Source organism: Conger conger, chromosome 3, assembly GCF_963514075.1.
Source record: "Conger conger chromosome 3, fConCon1.1, whole genome shotgun sequence".
Lineage (NCBI taxonomy): Eukaryota > Metazoa > Chordata > Actinopteri > Anguilliformes > Congridae > Conger > Conger conger.
In genome coordinates, this window is record NC_083762.1 from 9,352,705 (window position 1) to 9,374,332 (window position 21,628).

The window sequence follows — 21,628 nt, forward strand, 5'->3', positions numbered from 1 at the left end:
GAAGTGTTGGAGTAACTTGATGCGTGGATGCCAGTGGCATCTTACTCCTCTCCCCCATGTGAAGTGGAACAATTGTGGAAAACAAATGTACCCCCCAAAAAAACTCAGTTTTATCACTGATTCATGAATAAGTAAACCAAATCTTGACATGTGCGCACTTCATTGAAGTCAACCTAACGAAGGCTGCGCCTCAAAACACATTATTTTTGTTAACGAATCGGTAGAATCACTGAAATTGTGTGTGCGTGAGCTCTTGTGGAGTGCGATGGCTTATTGCTCGCTGTCGCCCCCTACAGCGCGACAGGATCACCAGCTTCAGGAAGACGGGCATGAAGAAGGAGAAGCCCCTCATCCAGCACCCCACGGACTCCCAGGCTGCCCAGGCCGAGCTGCCCGTGCCCCAGCCTCTCTTCGACGACCGCTCCATGAACCTCTCTGAGAAGGAGATTGTGGACCTCTTTGAGAAGATGATGGTAAAAAAACAAAAAAAAGCCCTCCCCCTTTCTTTGACGTCTGCTTCATGCTTGAAATGTTGCTGTGGAAACTTGGTCTTTGTTGCTAGTCGATGAGCTCTGTTCAAGCCCGCTTTGATGGTTGGCTTTCAGCGGGGGGGGGAAATCACAAAGCAGAATTATTGAGTTAGCTCAGGGGTGTCGAACTCCAGTCCTGGAGGGCCGCAGTGTCTGCTGGTGTTTGTGGTTTCCTTTCAATCAGCACCCAATTAAGGCCTTGAGAACAAGGTGGGTGGACTCTGTCCAATGAAAGACTTTGAAATTCATCTCTGGTGCTGAAACACACCAAAAACCAGCAGACACTGAGTTTGACACCCCTGAGTTAGCTGGACTAGTTCACAAAATAACACTCAGCGCTGCTGTTTTGACTTCAGTCCATGTTCCAGGTTTGGAAGGGTTCCGGGTTTTACTCTGTGAACTCAGTAATCCTGATTGGTGTTATGCCCACCAAATCTGCGGTCCACATCACGTAGGCTACCGCTAACATAGCGTCTGGAGGCATGTGTTAATCGTAATGGCAGAGTTGGCTCTGGATGCCTCTTTCTCCAGTTCTTGCCCTCATCGGGTTCTGTAAACGGCAGTTGTGCTGCTGGGTGTACTCTGTGCTTTCTGTTTTATCTGAGTTCTTATTTTTAAAAATCAAAACTCACTTTCCCATCCTGCTTCCTGAATCTGGTCACAGCCTTGGGGTCAGACCAGAGATACAGTAAAACTAGAGAAAACGCCACCATTATCCTTGTGATTCTTCATTCAACTGCCTCCCCCATCTGACCATGCCCCTGCATCTCGTTGACTGCAAAATCCCCTTGGTTTCTGCCCCTGCTTTGATCCCCCAGGTTGTCGTGGTGAAGGAGAATTTAGTCCTTGGTTTCTGCCCCTGCTTTGATCCCCCAGGTTGTCATGGTGAAGGAGAATTTAGTCCTTGGTTTCTGCCCCTGCTTTGATCCCCCAGGTTGTAACGGTGAAGGAGAATTTAGTCCTTGGTTTCTGCCCCTGCTTTGATCCCCCAGGTTGTCACGGTGAAGGAGAATTTAGTCCTTGGTTTCTGCCCCTGCTTTGATCCCCCAGGTTGTCATGGTGAAGGAGAATTTAGTCCTTGGTTTCTGCCCCTGCTTTGATCCCCCAGGTTGTCATGGTGAAGGAGAATTTAGTCCTTGGTTTCTGCCCCTGCTTTGATCCCCCAGGTTGTCACGGTGAAGGAGAATTTAGTCCTTGGTTTCTGCCCCTGCTTTGATCCCCCAGGTTGTCATGGTGAAGGAGAATTTAGTCCTTGGTTTCTGCCCCTGCTTTGATCCCCCAGGTTTGAAACAGTCCCACTCGCTTCATCACTCAATGACACATTCAGCCCTGTTTTTTCTCCAAAATGGAGTCTGACCGGAAGAGATAACTCCCAACCATTCACTATTCAGAGCTACTGACAGATATGGCCGCTGATCCACATTGGTATTGTTTCGCTTTCCGTGGGAGAAATTGTGGGAACCGTTTCCGGTCCCTGCGTTCCCTCGTCCCCATGTGGTTTTTCCCCCAGTTTGTCACACTGGTGACGGGACCTTGCTCGTCAAACGTCCGTGGGAGTGTAACGCTAACATTTAGTCAGCGGGGCGTCTGGTAGTGGCACCTTATTAAAGCGGGGGGCCTGTGACTGACAGCGCCCTGCACTGTAGGACGTTCGGCAAATGAGGCCATTACTGTCCGAAACCCGCAGCCCCCGGGCCCGTTCCCATCGATCGCCTGTCCTTCTCCTGCTCCAGGAGCGCATTTCAGCCCGCCGTTTATTTATTTATTTCAGCTATTAGCTTGCTTCAAATGCACCTAATAGGGTAGCGTTCAGCTGTCCCGCCCGCGCGCTGTTGGCTCGTTCACTGTCGCCTCCCGTCGGTGCCCTTAATTGAGCAGAGTCGGTTCCTAGCGGTAGTGTACGGGGGGGACGTATGGGGGCGTAACTCCGTTCCCGTCGAGAGATTTCCCCGACCATTACCTATCCCTCCCGCGCGCTGGCCACTGTAACTGAACAGTGCCCCCTTGTGGATAAAGCGACATCCTCCGCTCGTAGAGCGCGCGGCAGAGGTACGTACGTGCTGTGATTTTTCCGTGTATCGACTTTGAGGAAAATGGGTAAATAAAAAATAAAGATTTAAAAGAAAAGATTTCTTCTCAACTGGTTTCTCAATGCAGCGAACGTTGTGTCAGATGAAAAGCGAGCAGCCTTGGAAACGTTGTGAGTATAATGTGCGCCGCGGAAGACTGGCGGCATGGCGGCTGTCACTCTGCGCCTTTCAAGTCTCCGTGCCTCTTTCTTCTTTATTTGTAGGGCTGCCGCTTGTTGTCGAACACTCTCCGAAGGTCAGAGCTCGTTCGCATTGTTGTCTGCTCAATAAAGGCTGGCACTTGTGCTGCTCAGGGCTGGAGTGTAACAAAATCTTTCCATTCATGTCTTTGAAGCAGGCACTAAATTATCTCTAGTTCACGGGCAATATTCTGATAAAGTCTTTATTTGTGGAGCGGGTTGAGGAGGCTTTGGCCTCGCTGATTCTCAGCGCCGGCATCCTTCGCCGCTCTCCCGCGTCCGCGCGCGTCTCTGTGACTCTGCTCAGCGCTCCGTTACAGTGTTTGTGCTGGAAATAGCGTGGCATTAGACTGATGGTGTGACGGATGACGACGAAGGCACGTTCACGGGCTGAAACGCCGCACTGGAGGCTTGGGGATTGCACAAGTTTGTGTGTGTGTGTGTGTGAGTGTGAGTGTGAGTGTGAGTGTGAGTGTGAGTGTGAGTGTGAGTGTGAGTGTGAGTGTGAGTGTGAGTGTGTGAGTGAGTGTGTGTGTGTGTGTGTGTGAGTGTATGTATGTATGTGTGTGAGTGTGTGAGTGTGTGTGTGTGTATGTATGTATGTATGTGTGTGTGTGTGTATATATATATGTGTGTTTGTGCGTGTGTGTGTATGTATGTATGTATGTGTGTGTGTGTGTGTGTGAGAGTGTATGTATGTATGTATGTATGTATGTTTGTGTGTGTGTGTGTGTGTGTATGTATGTATGAGAGATGAGAGACGGAGAGACAGAGAGATGGACGGAGAGAGACAGAGGGAGACAGAGAGAGAGATAGAGGGGGAGATGGAGAAGGAGACAGAGGGAGAGACAGCGAGAGATAGAGAGAGAGAGAGAGAGAGAGAGATGGAGGGGGAGATGGAGAAGGAGACAGAGGGAGAGACAGCGAGAGATAGAGAGAGAGAGAGAGAGAGAGAGAGAGAGAGACACTTTTGTTGTCTTGGCTCTGTACTCCAGCACAAGGGATTTGAAATGAGGCAATAAAAGCGCAATAGATTTCAGGGCATTTACATCCGGATGAGCTGAACCGGGTCGGAACTGCAGCCCCTGCACTGTCCCCTATTTTAGGGCCCCAAAAACAATTGGACAAAAATAACATGGGGCCACTTTATCAGACACAAAAAACATCAAGCCTAGAACGAAACTATTTTGAACAGGCAAAAGTCAATTTAGTCCAGCACTAAGCTTAATCTGTGTCCATGAAACCAGCCCGTAATCTTACATAAACGTTAGTACTTGGTTGTAAATCTTTTGCATTCAGTGACTGCCTGAGCCATGGACAACATGAGAGGCTGGTGATCTTCCCTGGTGATGCTCCTCCTGGTCTCTACTGTAGCCGTTTTCAGTTCTGTTTGTTTCAGGGGCTTTTTGCCGTCTGTCCGATTTGAGAGACAACGGCAGCAGAATGCAAATGCTGCACACAGAATCAACTCTTGTGCACGAACAAGAACAACTAATATCGGGGGCCGTCTACAAAAAGACTGCAATTCCTATATCGTTAAATTAAGGCTGATAGTCTGCACTTTCACCTTCAGTGTTTCATTTGTAATCCAGTACGCTGGAGTACAGAGCCAAGACGACACAAAATATGTCACTGTCCCAATGCTTGCAGGCTGCCCTACGCACACACACACACACACACACACACACACACACACACACACGGCACTGCATATGTTCATCCATTCTGATAAAATCAATGCATGCAGTGCTCAGTGCACCATCGGTTGGTGCGATGGCATTTTTTAGGCGTGGGATATTGGGTTTTTTGTCATTAATATTGGGAGATGAATGGCTTTGGGTTCCGGGCGAGTAGCGGGAAGGGAGGCGGTCAGGCGGCGGTCTTCCGGACAGCCTCCCTCCTGAGCGAGCCTTCCCCTCCGGACGGCGCGGCGTCGAATGACATTACCGCGCCGTAATTAAATAGCCTCTCTCCGCGCGGCCACCACAGAGCACATCGAGGGCAATATCAACACCGCGCGCCAAACAAACATCCCCAATAACCGCAGGACGGCTCATCATTCACCCCCGCATGCCGGCCGCGGCGCGCACGCTCTCTCCCCACGTCCGCTCCTCCGTCGCCTTCCTTAAGAGTTATGCACTCACGCCACACTGGAGCAAGCAGTAAAAGTCCTCTTCTGTTCTGGAGCCATTCCCAGAGCATTAGCCTGGATGAAAAGAACCTCACCATTAACATATGTAGCTATCAACACTCCCCATAAAGTAGGGTTCATGTTCGAGGTTTGGCAGCATTGTCACTGCGGTAGCATCGGGGCAAGAGACTAACACCACTTCCTCTTGGAGAATTCACAATAAATTACTCAAACTTTGGCAGCCTGGATATTTCTGACAGGTTATGAGCCATTTCCATTTATAACAGACTAATGCCTTTTGGGGGAAAATATCTTTTTTTAAGATGTATTTTATTTTCCCTTGGATGGTCTCCATCTTTCATTTCTGTAGCAGACAGACCTTCTAATCTCCATTAATTACCTCAGGAAATGAAAGATGGTTGGGTGCCAAAGCCCAAAGCCTGTGTTATTGCACATTTCTCAGGTTTATTTCTTAGTTTTATTGTGTATGCAGAGGAGACACTTTTTCTCTTCTTGTCAAATCCTTCGAAGCAACACGGATGTTGATTTTGAGTTGAATCATGCTCTACGGAAGTAAAGATATCTGGGAAAAAAATGTGTCATGCCCGGTTTTACTCCCATTTTTTTTGTTTTTTTGGTTTCATCTGTTCAAAATTGGCTTCAAAGCAGAGTTGAGATTTTCCACAGGATTTCACAGCCAGGGTAATATTCACACCTGCCTGAATTCTCCGTGGTAATGGGTCAAGGGGTCACACCCAAAAAAAAAAAAAAAACATTAAACACCAAGGCTGCTGAAATGTTTCCAAAGCCAGAAAGCAGCACATAAGTTCCCTAATTGGACACAGCAGTGATGGCTGGTCCAGCGCATTGCATTGTGGGCTGAATCTCTTGACTGTTATTCCAGACTAAAATAATGCTAAAAATAATCATCTCTTTCCAACATGCGAATGCATGTTTTTCCTCCTTGTGCTTTCAGTGAACAAAGGTGAAAATCTCTTAAAATCACACTGTTATTTTGTCCTGTTAATTGTGCACAGATTCTCAGCGCAGAAGGTTATTTCTTTTCTTTGCAGACATCTTATGAGGGGTCACGTATGTTTTTTAACACGATACTGTTCTCTGAATATTTCGTGAGCTCATTCATTCACCGTCCGGGGTCTGAAACTGTAACCTTATGGTTCAAAGCTCAATTCACCAACCGTACAGCAGACTGCCTGTTTATGGCCATTAAAATAATGAAATAAGTGGTAGTTTAATGACTGACGTAGCGTTCAGACGTAGGGCAGCGTTCAGACGTAGGGCAGCGTTCAGACGTAGGGCAGCGTTCAGACGCAGCGTTCAGACGTAGGGCAGCGTTCAGACGTAGGGCAGCGTTCAGACGTAGGGCGGCGTTCAGACGTAGGGCAGCGTTCAGACGTAGGGCAGCGTTCAGACGTAGGGCGGCGTTCAGACGTAGGGCAGCGTTCAGACGTAGGGCAGCGTTCAGACGTAGGGCAGCGTTCAGACGTAGGGCAGCGTTCAGACGTAGGGCAGCGTTCAGACGCAGCGTTCAGACGTAGGGCAGCGTTCAGACGTAGGGCAGCGTTCAGACGTAGGGCAGCGTTCAGATGCAGCGTTCAGACGTAGGGCAGCGTTCAGACGTAGGGCGGCGTTCAGACGTAGGGCAGCGTCCAGACGTAGGGCAGCGTTCAGACGTAGGGCAGCGTTCAGACGTAGGGCAGCGTTCAGACGCAGCGTTCAGACGTAGGGCAGCGTTCAGACGTAGGGCAGCGTTCAGACGTAGGGCAGCGTTCAGACGTAGGGCAGCGTTCAGACGTAGGGCAGCGTTCAGACGCAGCGTTCAGACGTAGGGCGGCGTAGGGCAGCGTTCAGACGTAGGGCATCGTTCAGACGTAGGGCAGCGTAGGGCAGCGTTCAGACGTAGGGCAGCGTTCAGACGTAGGGCAGCGTAGGGCAGCGTTCAGACGTAGGGCAGCGTTCAGACGTAGGGCAGCGTTCAGACGTAGGGCAGCGTTCAGACGTAGGGCAGCGTTCAGACGTAGCTGGGAGTGATGGCGAGCCAGGCCTGCGTCACGTCAGTGAACTGATAAATTAGGCGCTTCTCTTCTTCTCCAGCCAAACCCGGTTCTTCAGCCCCTCGGAGATCTTCCTCCGTTCATGGGTTTTGCGCGCCTGAGCAAGGGGCATCGTGGGATTGCGTTATCCAAACCTACGAGGATGCAATTAATAATAGATCATAAATCATTTTTAAGGGAGCGCGATGGGTGTTTTTTCAGGCTTCTCGTTGAGCGCCCCCAGGCCTGCTGCTGGGAGAGTGAGAGGCAGAGCTTCTCTCACCGAAACACGCCCGTTTACCCCACGACAACTAACCAGCCCGCTGTGAGAGATCAGAGACCACTATCTGTCCTATAAGGAAAGCATTATTAAAGCTGTCATCTGTTTGTCGCTGAGCCAGACCGAGGGTGCTTAATTTCTTACAGGCGATATGGCGATATTGGAGTTGTTTATCTTGTCAGAACATTGTTGCTTTAATATGATACGGGCAGTATGTGTTGCATTGTCTTTATTCATTGTAATGGTGTATCAACTAATTCATTGTAATGGTGTATCAACTAGCTGCTTTGGATAAAGGCGCTATAGAAATGCCAACCATTTTCTTGCAGGTGAAAACAAGACGCTCTTGGAAACCGTTCATTTCTGTTTTCCATTTGATTTACACAGCTAATAATAAACGTGCGGTAATGAAAACAATGTAAACATCGGCTGGAACATATTCTAGCCCCCGCAAGCCATTCTTACACTGTTGTAGGTCATAATGAAAGGCCAGTGAAATTCCTCCTCTCGAACAAAAGAAGGCGCACTTCCGTGTTCTCTCACTAGAGGGCAGCAGGAGCCTGCGGCTTGCTCTGGTGTGAGCCGAGAGAGATGTTCCTGGTGTGTTTTTCCAAGTCTTTGTCTGAGAGTTAGCCCAGTGAATGCAGGACCTCCATTCCAGTGGAGCTCTCCGCACGCGCTGCGCTCCGGCCCTGCCGGGGAGGGCCTTGTGTCCTGCCTCTGGCCCCAGAAGACGCGCTGAAACACAGCCCGATTAAAAACACAGCCCGATTAAAAACACTGTGGCTAAATTTACATCGCACTGCACTGACTTCATTACAAATCAAGCTGGTGTGTCATTCGAATGCTGTTTCTGGTCCCACGCTGTCCGTAGTGCTGTGTGTGTGTGTGTGTGTGCGTGTGTGTGTGTGTGTGTGTGTGTGTGTGCGTGTGCGTGTGCGTGTGTGTGTGTGTGTCTGTGTGTGTGTGTGTGTGTGTGTGTGTGTGTAGGTGTGCATGCGTGCATGCGTGCATATGTGTGTGTGCATGCGTGTGAGTGCGTGAGTGCATGTGTGTGTGTGTGTGCATGCGTCCATGTGTGTGAGTGTGTGTGTGCATGTGTGTGAGTGCATGCGTGCATGTGTGTGAGTGCGTGTGTGCATGTGTGTGAGTGTGTGTGCATGCGTGCATGTGTGTGAATGTGTGTGTGAATGTGTGTGAGTGTGTGTGTGCATGCATGTGTACTTGCACTGAATGGGGCTGTGTGAAAAGGACCCTTCCTCACACAGTGTCCCCGCTGTGCTGTGTGTTTCCTCAGGAGGACATGAACCTGAACGAGGAGCGCAAAGCGCCGCTTCGCGGGAAGGACCTGAGCACCAAGCGCGAGATGGTGGTCCAGTACATCTCCGCCACAGCCAAATCCGTAAGTCCGGAACGTGCAGGGAGTGGGATGAAACACATGACATTTTCCAAGACAGTTCGGTATAATGAGCTTAACCTGATCTGCTTCCTGCTTACCTGCTCGTCGAACTCTCTCTCTCTCTCTCTCGATTGTTGCCTCTTATTTTATATTTCACTTTGCCATTCCTTGTTGCTTGTCAAAGCACTTTTGTTATATCACACTCTGAAACGCTTCATTCTTGGGTTCTCTCCTCACGGACGTGATGCGTTCCCCGCCCCATGCCACAATCTAAAATGTGATTTTTTTCATTTTGATAAAACCAATAACTTCTGCCAATCCAGCACGCTCAGGGGGTAATCCCGGGATTTTAGGGGGCGAGTCTTTATATTCCCTTTATGAAGTGGGTGTATAGAGACGTGAACATCATTCAGGGTAGAGCCACAGAGACCGAGAGAGAGAGAGAGAGAGGGAGAAATTATTTTTGGTCTGGACCGTTAGACACGGCTGTCCTTCACGATCATTAGGGTTGTTATCGCTTTAATTTATTGTGATAACGAACACAAAATTAATTATAACGATTATCGCAACATGATGAAAACGGTGTCCGTCACTTCTCCCTTTATGATTTGTACGGCAAACTGTAATTTAAATGTATTCACATTGAGGCCACAGTTTATCAGCAGGTAAGATTATTCAGTAAATGAGTCAGTTATTCACTCTGTTTGACGCATTGTTCGCTGTTCCACCAGAAGTTGTTGTGGACAGGAACAATGCGGACGTGGCGTGGCTAATGTAGCTCCAGTGGGAAAGAGACTCTCTAGTGTGACAAGTGCTCTTTGTTACGGGTAGAACCTTGTACTCCTGCAAAAAAAAATGACGTTTGGTCTGTTTGCTTGAGATGCAAATAATAAAAAGATGCCTTGAAGTGCAAAGTGGTTGAAAGCCCAAGAAGGATGTTCTTAAATGAAAGTAGCTTCTGAATGAATTTTTATTGACTGTTCAGGCTCTATTTATTCCGCTGATTTGGTAAGAGGATTGAATTTTTTGCGATGTACACTCCAAATGAGTCAGTCGCCGTGTTTCTGATTGGCAAATGGCCAGTGCCTCCCACACCCTGCTGTGAGTTGTGAGTGCTGTGCGTGTGCACGAGGTTGGCAACAGTTGCTAACCATTCGGTTGCCAGTTGTGACGGAGCCGTGCACGTGGTTACCAATCATTTGTCTGCGGCTTCAAGAATACGAGAGTGTCACAAAAGCATATGGGCGGGTCGGCAAGGGAAACTGTCCTGCAGTCTGCGGTGCAAGGGATCTTGGGACATTCCTGGTGTGCTGTGGTGATCTTACCCAACTAATAATATGGCTAAATCTTTTTTCTTTTTTTTCAAATTCCATTTTTACTTATTCTCTTTTCTTTCTGAAGATGATTGCTGTCATTTCGCTGTTGTGGAAATTCTTTGTGTGCCTGGTTGCTGCAAAAATAGAACAGTTCTCCCGGTTTTGCAGGGAAAAGGACTAACGTGCACCCTCTCACACTGCTGCCTCTCCCCCTGTTTTTCTCTCACCTGGACCAGTGTGCCTTTGTGGGGAAAAGGACTAACCAGTCGTGCTTCACACTAGTATTTTTATTTTAATAGTTTTTCTAATGTCAAGAATTCTTTTTAAAATTAGTATCCCCCCCTGAATCCCACTGCGACCCTCCTGACAGACTTCAGGAGGAGAGGGCAGATGATGCGTACTATTGCTTCTGTTTCCGCCCTGCAGACGCACCGCCAGACATATGCCAGCCATGTCGTCGTCGGATAACTGGATGGGCGTTTTGGCGGTTTGTGCGTCTGCAGGCACCTGGTTTGACCAGGAGTGGCCGCTAGAGAGCAACGAGAAACAGGGCTACCCCCTGCGAGGCCGGGTCACTTGTTGCCTCGCCAATTCAGACCTCCGGCCATAACCGGTCATAACCGGCCATAACCGGCACACGGAGACACACGGAGAGCCACACGGAGGCAGAGCCCGGCACTGCCCTGGCACTGCCCCGGCCGGGGGTTTAACCCTCCTATCAGTTTGACCCCATTTAGTTAAGAACCAGTTAACCGTTTTCTAATTTGGTGGGATTAAATGGTAAACATGCAATAAACATACTGCTATGCTGTAAGTCCTTTACCAACTTTGCATGCAATTTTGTTGTGTGGACTTCATTTGACCCTTTCTAACTGTACAAAATGTAAGAAAATATCCAACCATTTTTATTTTTATCTCAGATTTCTTTTTTTCTTTTTAATTTTATCTCGGATGATTCTGATGGCATACAGGTGCCAGACTTTCACTTACTGTGCCTTAGGCTCTACAATGAAATGATTTTCATTTCAGAACCTAAGGTACTTAATACTTTTAATACACCCTGGGGTTTAATAGAGCCTGGGGTTTAATACAGCCTGGGGTTTAATAGAGCCTGGGGTTTAATACAGCCTAGGGTTTAATAGAGCCTGGGGTTCAATACACCCTGGGGTTTAATAGAGCCTGGGGTTTAATACAGCCTGGGGTTTAATAGAGCCTGGGGTTCAATACACCCTGGGGTTTAATACAGCCTGGGGTTTAATAGAGCCTGGGGTTTAATACAGCCTGGGGTTTAATACAGCCTGGGGTTTAATACACCCTGGGGTTTAATACAGTATGGGGTTTAATAGAGCCTGGGGTTTAATAGAGCCTGGGGTTTAATACAGTCTGGGGTTTAATACAGTCTGGGGTGTATGGAGAGAGAGAGAGACACAGGCGCTTGGAGGAGTGCGCTCTGAACCTCACTCTCTCATCTCCTCACAAACCAAATCCAACCAAATAAAACAGGGAGACCCTTTATCCCACTTAATCTTCACCTAATGCCGTATGCATAGACCTGCGCAGATTGCACTTGGGGATGGAGGTTTGTAGTGCAAACATTACAGGGAAAACAAACCCACATTATCTACCAGCATCCAGCCACTCTGTCTCTGCGGCTGGAGTTCTGGCGCATACACACGTGAGCGCACACACACACACACACACGCGCTCACGCACACACATGCGTGCACACACCCACACACACCCACACACACACACCCCCAAGGCTACTTCCTTTTAAATGTCTCAGCTTTAAATTCAACAGGGTAGTAAAAACTGGATTCCCATTCACTCAATTCTATCAGTGTTATTTATACGTTTCAACAGAATCTGTTTGGATATAAAACCATGAGAAATAATATAAAGTGAATGGGCGAAATGCCGTATTATTAGTAGCGACATGTTCTGTCCAAGGATGTACTGTATTTCTCTATGAAAGGGCCCGTTTTTATCACAAGGTAGGCTAGACCGAGGAGTTTATTATTTTCAAGTTATCCGCACAGGAGGCTTTAAACGTAGCCCATTGCAAACTGTAATGTCTATTCAAAGGAGCCGTATATTGCTTTGACCCCGGTTTGCTTGGAAAATTAGCTGTGCGCAACAAAACCAAATCTCTATTTGCTGCAGTGTGAATGTCCTTGACCACTAACATCGCATGCCAGCATTGCTTCTCTTCTGCAAATGTACACAGGTTTGATGAAATATGCCAGTGCATGCCTCTCTCGCTAATACCTCTATTTCCTGCTCCTGTAATGGCAGGAAGACACAACTAATGGCTTAATTTCATCTGACAGATTATTTCCCTGTTTAATTCAAATGTTCATTGTTTCGTGGGACAGTGCAGAGAATGATGGGAAGGTGTTTGGGGGTGAATGTGCACTCTCTTTGTGCAGTCAGCGCACAGTCATATGTTGCTATGATACCTGGCAATCTGCTCGTTGTAATCCATTGAAGTCAATGGATAGTAATTCTTTCTGATTAATTCGGCTACAAATGAGAGTGCCGTGCAGATTCATAATCGGGTTTGACAGACTAGGAGCGGTCTGCTAGGCTAATTCTGCGTTCACACCGTTTTCTGATCATCTGGGAAACGGGAGAGGATACTTCTCTGATAATCAGTCGCAATGTGGTAGATGTTACTTCAATTAACCTAAAGCTATGAGTGCACATTGTACTCTTAGAAAAAAGGGTTCTGGAAGGGTTCTCTGGAACCCTCTGTCATAGGTGTGAAGTGTGAAAACTCCCAAACAAAGAACCATTTTCTCCATTTTGCAAGAACCCTTTAAGTAGATAGGGTTCTTCTATGGAATCACAGGGTTCGTATTGGAACCATTTTTTTAGTGTTAAAAAATGAACGTATTCACATTAAGAAAATGTTTTATATTTCTGAATATTTGGTAATTGAGTACTTCAGAGACTCGTTAGTGTGTCAGATTGCCGCAGTACAGCTGTTAATACACTGTGTGCTTTTGAGGGGTTGATGGATATGCAGCACGACAGTGTTAAGGGACAGAAACAGTGTTCCTCTGTGATTTATTTAGGATTTGCCAAGACTGTGTTTTCCTCCCAGACTCCTTCCTGAGAGCTGTTTGTTTTCATGACAATGTCTGTGCTTTTGATTGAGAATGACATCCCAACCAGCTTAGTATACAAAACACAGCAAGGCTGACTGCTCAGTGACTCCGTCTCAGGCAAAAGTGGACACACTGCACAAAAAAGTGTGTCTTAAAAAAAGTGCTTTAGTCTTGTAATGATACTTAGAATCTATTTTATATTCCAAAATATTTTTTCTGCTGTCTCTCTTTCAACTAATGTCAAGATTTGCCAATGGGCCAAGACAGTTTCACACGTCAAGCAAAAAGTACTTGTCAAGTTAAAAACTTGAAACAAGCAAATATTTGGACTAAAATAATAAAAAATATTTTAAGATCAATTACAAGACTATAAAACTTAGGACGGACCTTTTAGAAGTGTTGAAGATAAAGCAAAAAAAAAAAAAAAGTTTATTTGCAAGGATTTCCCAACTTCCTATGAGCAGCTCCTAAATGGGCGGAGTCTTCATAACGGTGAATGACGATTGGCTCATTCACAGAATAAATGCACTTGGCTGTCACATGCTCAGCCAATCCCTTCCCGGCCCTGTTTTTCTAATAGAAAAATGCTCACCGATTCTAAGAGTAATGCTCCTGACAGGTAACGAGGTTAATGCTCAAAAATCACAAGGCCTGCATTGTCCCAAGGGCGGCGGTGTGAAAACCTGACACCTGAAATAAACAGCGGCTGACGGGTGATTGATTTTGGTCTTTTCAGGGGTTTTCAGCTTGTTGGATTAGCGTGGCTAAGGGGTCCTTTAGGGTTAATTCAGTACATATCGATCCGCACGAAACAATTGGATTTCCTAAAGAATCTCTCCGTATACACTGAAACAGCAGTACTTTCTGTGAAATTGCTACTTTTTTTTTGCCACTCTCTTGTTGAACAACTTTTCTTAGAAACTGATGCACTCGTTAGACAGCAGTGCATCAGTGCAAGCTCCTAGACCTGAACCAATGGCTCAGATATTCGAACAAATTGATTTGCAGTTGAAATTGTACTTCCCTCTAGGGTCTGTCAGCGAACTTATCCCTGGTTATGGGTATGCACTTTGTTGTACGTCGCTCTGGATAAGAGCGTCTGCCAAATGCCAATACTGCAATGTAATGTAATGTAATTTGGCAATACCCAACTATTGCCTTTATTTCTCTGAAATAAACAAAGTTCTCTTAATAGCTCTGAGTAATCATGCATGAGCCACTAAAATAAAAATACTGTCTTACGTAATTTTTCACTTAAATGCCTACCTTAAGTACACAAATGCATGTACTGAAGTACTGAGAACTGTGCTACACTGTCTTTGGTATGGTGGCATCCTCCCACCAGCGCTGAATCATTACTGAACAGGAGTGAGCAGATTAAATGTAAAACACGTTGAGTTAAGTAGCTTTGAAGTGCGCACAACTTTTGGGGAAGGAGTCACCGCGAGGTCAGTAGAAACCGTCACGTCAGGGGCTCTCAGTCTCTCTCAGAATTACAGACATTGTGTTCTTTTTATACGTTTGTACGTCCTGCACTTCAGCACATGAGCCTGGAGTGAAGCAGACGGCATAGTGTGTAGCGCTAAGAAAAGAGAAACAGCATTGTACAAAATGGAGGCAGGAGAAGCTCTGGCCTACTAATGATTGTGCTGTTTGTGTCTTTTTGCACATTAACTCCTCTTCGCTGGCCGCATGCAGATAACTGGGAGCAAAGTGGCGGTAAGTAGCCATTATTTATTTGCTTTTGAGCCGTGTTTTTTATCCTGTGTGTGTCTCTGTTCTCCTTCCCTTTGAAAAGAGGCAGTTGATTTAGCGGGTGAATCCACAGCTAAGGCCATTTTTATGGTTGGGGTTTTTTTTTTTTTTTTCTGCATTAATATTGCTAATAGGCTGCATTTTGGAAGGGCTATAAATTGTCTGTGTAATGTCTGCATGTCAATGGAGAATGCTTTCAAGTAAGGAATTTCTAAATTATGCAGCCAAATATGAACTGTGAGCCCTTTGTTCATTTAAACTGCATTGCATTGAAATGTATCACTAGCAATTGCATATTAGCATTTAAATATTATTACACCAGCAATGAGCAATGGTTTGCATGTGAACAATCATAATCTGCTATCTCTAATCTGTTTGTTTTAACATATTGCATCTAAATGGCTGCCATTGTGTTCACTCCTTCTTTCAGACAGAACAATGAGAATATGAGCTCTTAATTAGATTTCTCTCTATCACACACACACACACACACACACACATACACCCACACACACACACAGACACACACCCACCCACAGACACACACACGCACACACATGCACACGCACACACACACACACACACACCCACAGACACACGCACGCACGCACGCACACGCACACGCACACGCACACACACTCTCCATAATTGGACTACAGAGAAGGTATTGAATGCATTTCTCCCTGGTAAATGTGTCTGGTTTAACTCTGCATTGGAACATCCAGTCGACGCGACGCTCATGTTTTTGTTTTGGATTACTTTTAGACACCCTCCTCTTTGATCCGCTTTAAGGTGCGTCACTGCCATTTTAGAAATCCGCCGCTTGCCGTCTTTGTTGTTGTTGTCACTTTGTTTCCTCTCCGGTAGGCTTTTAAACAGCCCGAGTAATCTTTATAAATGTACATTGTCCTAGTGCCACTGATGTTTCCCATTCTCTTGCACTGTAATGTGGTAATTGCAGTTCTGCTCGAGCAGTTTCTCACAAAGTGGAGCCCTGTTGCCTGGGCAAGTCTGTGACTCATTTTTGGAGAAATACTGTTATTACTTTCGCAAGTGCGAATTGTCACTTTTAATGGCATCGTATTGCATTGGAAAAGCTGACCGAGGCTTTTGATGATGCAGTAGTTAAGGAATAAAATAGGCCTCGTCCTATCAAATTCGGCCAGAGCCGCGCAGTGGACCAATCCTCTTTCAGTCGGCCGACGCATTTTTATTTGTGTTTTTTCGGAGTTTTAACCTCATGCATCGCTGATATAAATTAATAGCGTGAAGCCTGCAAATGAGTATTAGTGAATGAAAAGAGACTGAAAGGGATTCAGAAGGACTTCAGGGGATATTTACTGGAGGCCTTGGTGCATATTTGAGCGAGTCAGCTGTCCGATCCTGCGGTAACATAGCCTGCATGTGGAAGTGGGCTCACGTTGCTGAAACAGGGGCCATTTTGGCTCAGGCAGAAAAGAAAGTTTCCTCACGTACACAGGAGGGGGCCAGCTCGGTGCCCTCTGCCCGGCCTGGCAGACCCTGACCTTTGACCTTGGATAGGTGCCCTGCGGTGCTGGCCGCGGGAGCTGACATCTCAGAGCCCCCATCACAGTTCTGAAAGGAAATGAAAAGGAGACTTCCTTCCATCGCTCTGCTGGATAGCCGGCCTGGGAAGGGGGTTTGGGGGGAGGTTGGGGGGTGTTTGGCCCTCCTCGAGCGCTTCATCGATGGACCCCGCGGCACACAGTAGGGGTCGGGGGCGGGCGGGGGCGGGCGGGGGCGCGGAAGAGCGCCCGCAATGTTTATCCCTCAGCCTGGAGCGTGGAATAAACCTGTCATCCTCTCCAGGTGTTTGGGCTGGGGGGGGGGGTGTAAGAGTGGTCTGAAGAAGAGCTCATGAACACTGCGCTCGTGATGCAACGTGTGTCTGAGTGCGGAGTCTCGTCTTAATCCGGGCCTCGCTGTCAGGTCGGCGGGGGGGCCTCCGGGTCGCTGACCGCGGAGAGACGCCTGCCGGACGCGGGTCTGCCGTTTGATTGATTACCCGCGCTGCTTTTCTGATTTCCAAAGCCAGAGCGAGGCCCGCTCTCCCTCCCCCGCTCCTGATGACTGGCCCGGCGGTGCTGCTGCGAGAGGCGGCCATCTTGTGTGTAAACAGAAGCGCAGCTGCCCGCCGGAATCTTCCGGCGGAGGCGATTCGTAAAAGAAGCTTCCGAAGCGCAAACCTTTGGGGCGCCGCATCCGTCGTTTACCACCCCGTACCGCTCTCTCCAGGATGGATCGGGGGCGAACGCGACTTAGTGGAAAATCAGCGTTTTCTGTTTGCAGCCCCTAAGCTAGCAGATGTTCTTAACTATTACCGTTGTAAATGCGAGGCGACAGATAACGGGAAATGTGCCGTAAACGATATTTATACGAGCGTTCGGTTTTCGTTGTGCCTGCCCCCGAGGTCGGGGAAGGCGAAGGCGGCTCCTCTCTGTCATCCTGGACAAAGACGGATGTCCGCAAAGGCCAGGCTTCCTGCCTGACGTCGGCCGTTACCATGGTAACACTCTAGCGGCGAGCAGTCCGGGGGGGAAGGAGGTATATAAAGATCTCAGGCCTGGGGGTTCTGTGATATTCAAGGCGGTGTGGCGGGTTTAAAGAATAGCGCTTTTGTCACAGGCAATAACAGGGGGGGGGGTTTTTTTCCCTCCTCAATCTGCTCGCGGTGGGAGACGGTCATGACCTTTTCACTTACGCAGTTACCGGGACGCGCTTTTAAGAGCGACCTCTGGAAGTGGTGTTCTCTGGAACGGACGGCCAGGCGTCCCGGTGGGGCAGCGGTCCTCCGGCGCGGTTTATACAGATCAAACAAAGCCCCGTCTCGTTCTCCCGTCCCGGTGAGGGCAGAGGTGTGCTCCTTCCCCCTGGAGGACCCGACCTTCACCCAGCGCTCCTCACAAACACTCACTTACAGACCGCCCGGACTGACCATTCAATCACGGCAGGGAAGGTCAAACACGTCGGGGTCAACGGTCTCTGCCGTTGGGCTTCGATAGGCTGAACTCTTGGGGAAGTAGCGTGTCTTAACCAACGACCTGGTGGGCATCGGTCTTGGTGTTTTCTACCAGAACACCCTCTTTGGATTTTGTTTTCACTCGTGTGGTGTTGTGCATTAATTTTTACGTTCCAGTTAGATGTAGGCTTGAAGTTATATTCGGAAGGTTTTTGTCTCAGCAGTTGGGGTAAACTCTCTGGTGCCCTTGTTCCCAAAGCGAATGCAGAATGTTTCAACGCCCTCGTTTTCCTTCTTTGTTGAGTTTACGAGGTGAAATGAAACAAAGAGATAGATATGTTTTTTTCTTTTGTTTTCTGCCTATATTATTTATATAACTACTCAAATTAACTAGGGTCTGGGATAGGGAGGGGGGGGGTTACTCTGAGGGTTTACAGTGGGATTAAAAAAAGTCTTACACCATCCTTGTTGTATCTGCTAATTGTTAATAAAAGAATTCATGAAAAAAGGAAGCTATACAAGTTAGATATTTTTGTTGGCTTTGAATCTGCAGGCTGAGCCGGGTGAGGGAGAAATATCCTTGGCATTTGTGCACAGCTTCCACTTGTTTTGACAGCAGACTTTGTATCCGGCCTGCATTTACTCTTACGCTCACATCTTCTGCTTTGTGTCTTATTTTTAAGGCCAGGACAGGCGGCAGGTTCACCAGCAGTGCCTTTCACTCCCGAATCTCAGCGCGGGAAGTGTGGGAGCTTTGTAAAGGCCTTCTGTATTCACATTTACTATTTAAATCAAGGCCAGCACACGTTTAGCCCGGGCCCCACAGACCCCCCCCCCCCCACCACGCCACCGTCTGAAAAGACATTTTGTTTTCAAACAGTCCATTAATGTTGACTGTTCTGAGCGTTGAGTGGATTCGATGTGGCACATGTCCTTGGCACATTCAGAACAGGTAGTGGAAAGGGATTGGATGGAAGGGGTCTGCCGTTGCCTTGGTGACATTGAACTACGGGGTTTTGACAGATTTGAGCTTTAATTGTGATGTCGGGGAGATGTAAACGGGAGGATTTGTTGAGAAATTGAATCTTCTTTGTTGACGAGGACGCCGTGCAAATATGTAATCCGACTGACCTTGGTCCGTTTCCGAAGGACGGGAGCGCGCTATCGCTAATTTCTGCGGTTGCGGTTTTTCCTCGGGGTTACGGGCTGTATTGCTTTTCAGTTTACCATCCATTGTGGGGCTGTAACGCTCCACGCCAGGCCCTAATGTGGGAGCAGAATGAAGTCTTTTAATATTGTGCAAACTATTTAATACACGACTCGTGAGATTTCTCCAGCCATAAAGGATAGGATAATGCACCTGGCAAATCAAGTGTGCAGTTTTTTCCCCCCTCCACTTCAGTTATCACACTGCGCTCACACTTTAATGCATTAACACAGAGTCCGTGCGCCGATCCATTTCTCGTTTTGATTCCAGCACGTTGTATTGATGGCATTGATGCCGTTCACCAGGACTGCTTTAAACTGTGCCATACTGTCCTTTTACTTTGCCTTTTGTTGTTTTCTGTAATTGGTTCTTTATTGTAGAAATTGCACTTCTCCACAGCTATCCGTGGCCTTTTGAGCTCCCTGCACTAATCTCGATTGAGTTTTCTCTCCATGATCGGCCATTTTATAGTCACACAGATCAGCTCACGCCCACCCGCCAGTGTACTTATAGCTAGACAACAGAACATAGGAGTGCTAAAATGTTTTTATCTCTCTATGGAGTTGTTCATTCATTTCCTCCTCCCAGGAATGAAGGAACTGAAAGGCATTGCGATTGGCAATCTTGGTCTAGAATGCAAATGGCGTTTGAATTACGCGGGTAGAACAGTTCAGAGGTTGCTTTGATTACAGAATGTCTCGAGTTGCACCCTCCGTGTGGCCAAGGCTGGCTCGACAGGTGTTGGGGTGCATTCTGGGATAGGTGAGCTTCGCGTGACAATTGGGCGGTGGCCGTGGCTAACCGTCACTGGCAGTTACACGCAGAGCTTGCAGCGTAAAGTTTGGGGAAGTTGTGACGGCTGTTGATTGTTGTTTGTCCTTCGGAAGACGGAGGCATTGCAAGGTTGTGGTACAGCTGGGGGCCCCTACACCCTGTGAATATCATTAGCGAGAGGCTTTGTTTTCCTCTCTCTGTGTGATTATTATTTATTATGAGCCTTTTTTCCCCACCGCGGTTCACAGGATGCTGCTATTCTCAAGTATGCGTCTCCGTGCTGCGCTCTTTTATGACCTCGCATTTGCATGGAGGAATGTCATTCCACGACGCAAGATCAGGGCGTCTATTTATGTTTGTCGAGGGAAATCACTTATATTAAAGTTGTGGAGGGTTGGGGGATGGATTGACAATAAAACAATATTCATTTTGATGCATGTCCTTTTCCCCAGAGCTTTATTAATGTGGCGGTGGTTATTTTTCTGCACACGCACCTTTTTGCATAGTTTTAATGCTTTTCAGTCAAGCACTAATTCAGAAATGTCAAGTGAGACGTGATTGATTCGCCTTTAATACAATTTCGGAGACGTTTTATGAAGGATTATTTATATTGCAGCTGGTGTCTGAGTTTCGGTGTGCGTGTATGAGTGGCAAGAGGGCAAGGGGATTTAAATATGGTCCCTGGGTATTGAATTAAGCAGGATTGTAAATGAGTTTGTGCTTCTTGCCTGTACAATCCACGCTATTAGCCAGCAGTTGGGGTGCGAAGCACGACGAATGCCTTCTGACAGAAGCTTAGAGTCTGGCTTTCTTCAAAACACACGTTCATGAGTTGAGACCCCCGCCCCCCCTTCCCCTTCGCCGGCGTCTCGTTCGGAGTGACGTGTGGCGGAGCGTGTGGAGCGGCCTCTCTGCACGCGGTGGACGGTACTTCCGAGTTTGAAGCGCGGCCTTTTGGAATGGCGAACGAGCCCGGGTTCACGGCGGAGACGCCGGCCCCTGTCTGGGGTCTCCTCAGAGGCGGATGGGGAGCCCACATGCAGGCAGAGTCAGAGAGATGGGACCCCGTTACGGTGAGGAGGGGATGATGGCGGGGCTGAAGAGCTGCTGTGCTCAGGAGGCGGGGTAGGGAGACCACACTGCCCCCCCCCCTCCTTGTGCCCTGGGGGGTCAGAGGAACTTCCTCTTCCTCTTCCTCCGGTTAACTCTGGGGGTGAAGCTCAGACACAAACACCCCTCCACCCTGCCTGTGGCAGAGAGTGGGCTCCCCTTACGATGGGGGAGGCTAAGGGAGGAGACTCCATTTTAGAAATTCAGCAGGGCACACTGCCGTTTCTGCTTTGTCACTGACTTTCTGAGCCTCCTCCTGAGGCAGAGAGAGGCTGCAGAGAGAGAGAGACAGCTGGGCTGTAGAGTATGTGCAGCTCCAGAGAGAGACAGCTGGGCTGTAGAGTATGTGCAGCTCCAGAGAGAGACAGACAGCTGGGCTGTAGAGTATGTGCAGCTCCAGAGAGAGACAGACAGCTGGGCTGTAGAGTATGTGCAGCTCCAGAGAGAGACAGACAGCTGGGCTGTAGTGTATGTGCAGCTCCAGAGAGACAGACAGCTGGGTTGTAGAGTATGTGCAGCTACAGAGAGACAGACAGGTGGGCTGTAGAGTATGTGCAGCTCCAGAGAGACAGACAGCTGGGCTGTAGAGTATGTGCAGCTCCAGAGAGAGACAGACAGCTGGGCTGTAGAGTATGTGCAGCTACAGAGAGAATGACAGCTGGGCTGTAGAGAATGTGCAGCTCCAGAGAGAGACAGACAGCTGGGCTGTAGAG

At 48.0% G+C, this 21,628-nt stretch overlaps 1 protein-coding gene across 1 annotated transcript in view; it reads left to right on the top strand.

The window, feature by feature from the left end:
• diaph2 (diaphanous-related formin 2) overlaps nucleotides 1-21,628 on the top strand; it is a 482,385-nt gene that overhangs the window by 26,032 nt on the left and 434,725 nt on the right. Inside the window, 2 exon segments of the mRNA XM_061234698.1 lie at nucleotides 297-473; nucleotides 8,562-8,666. Of these exon segments, the coding sequence (XP_061090682.1) occupies nucleotides 297-473; nucleotides 8,562-8,666 (282 nt within the window).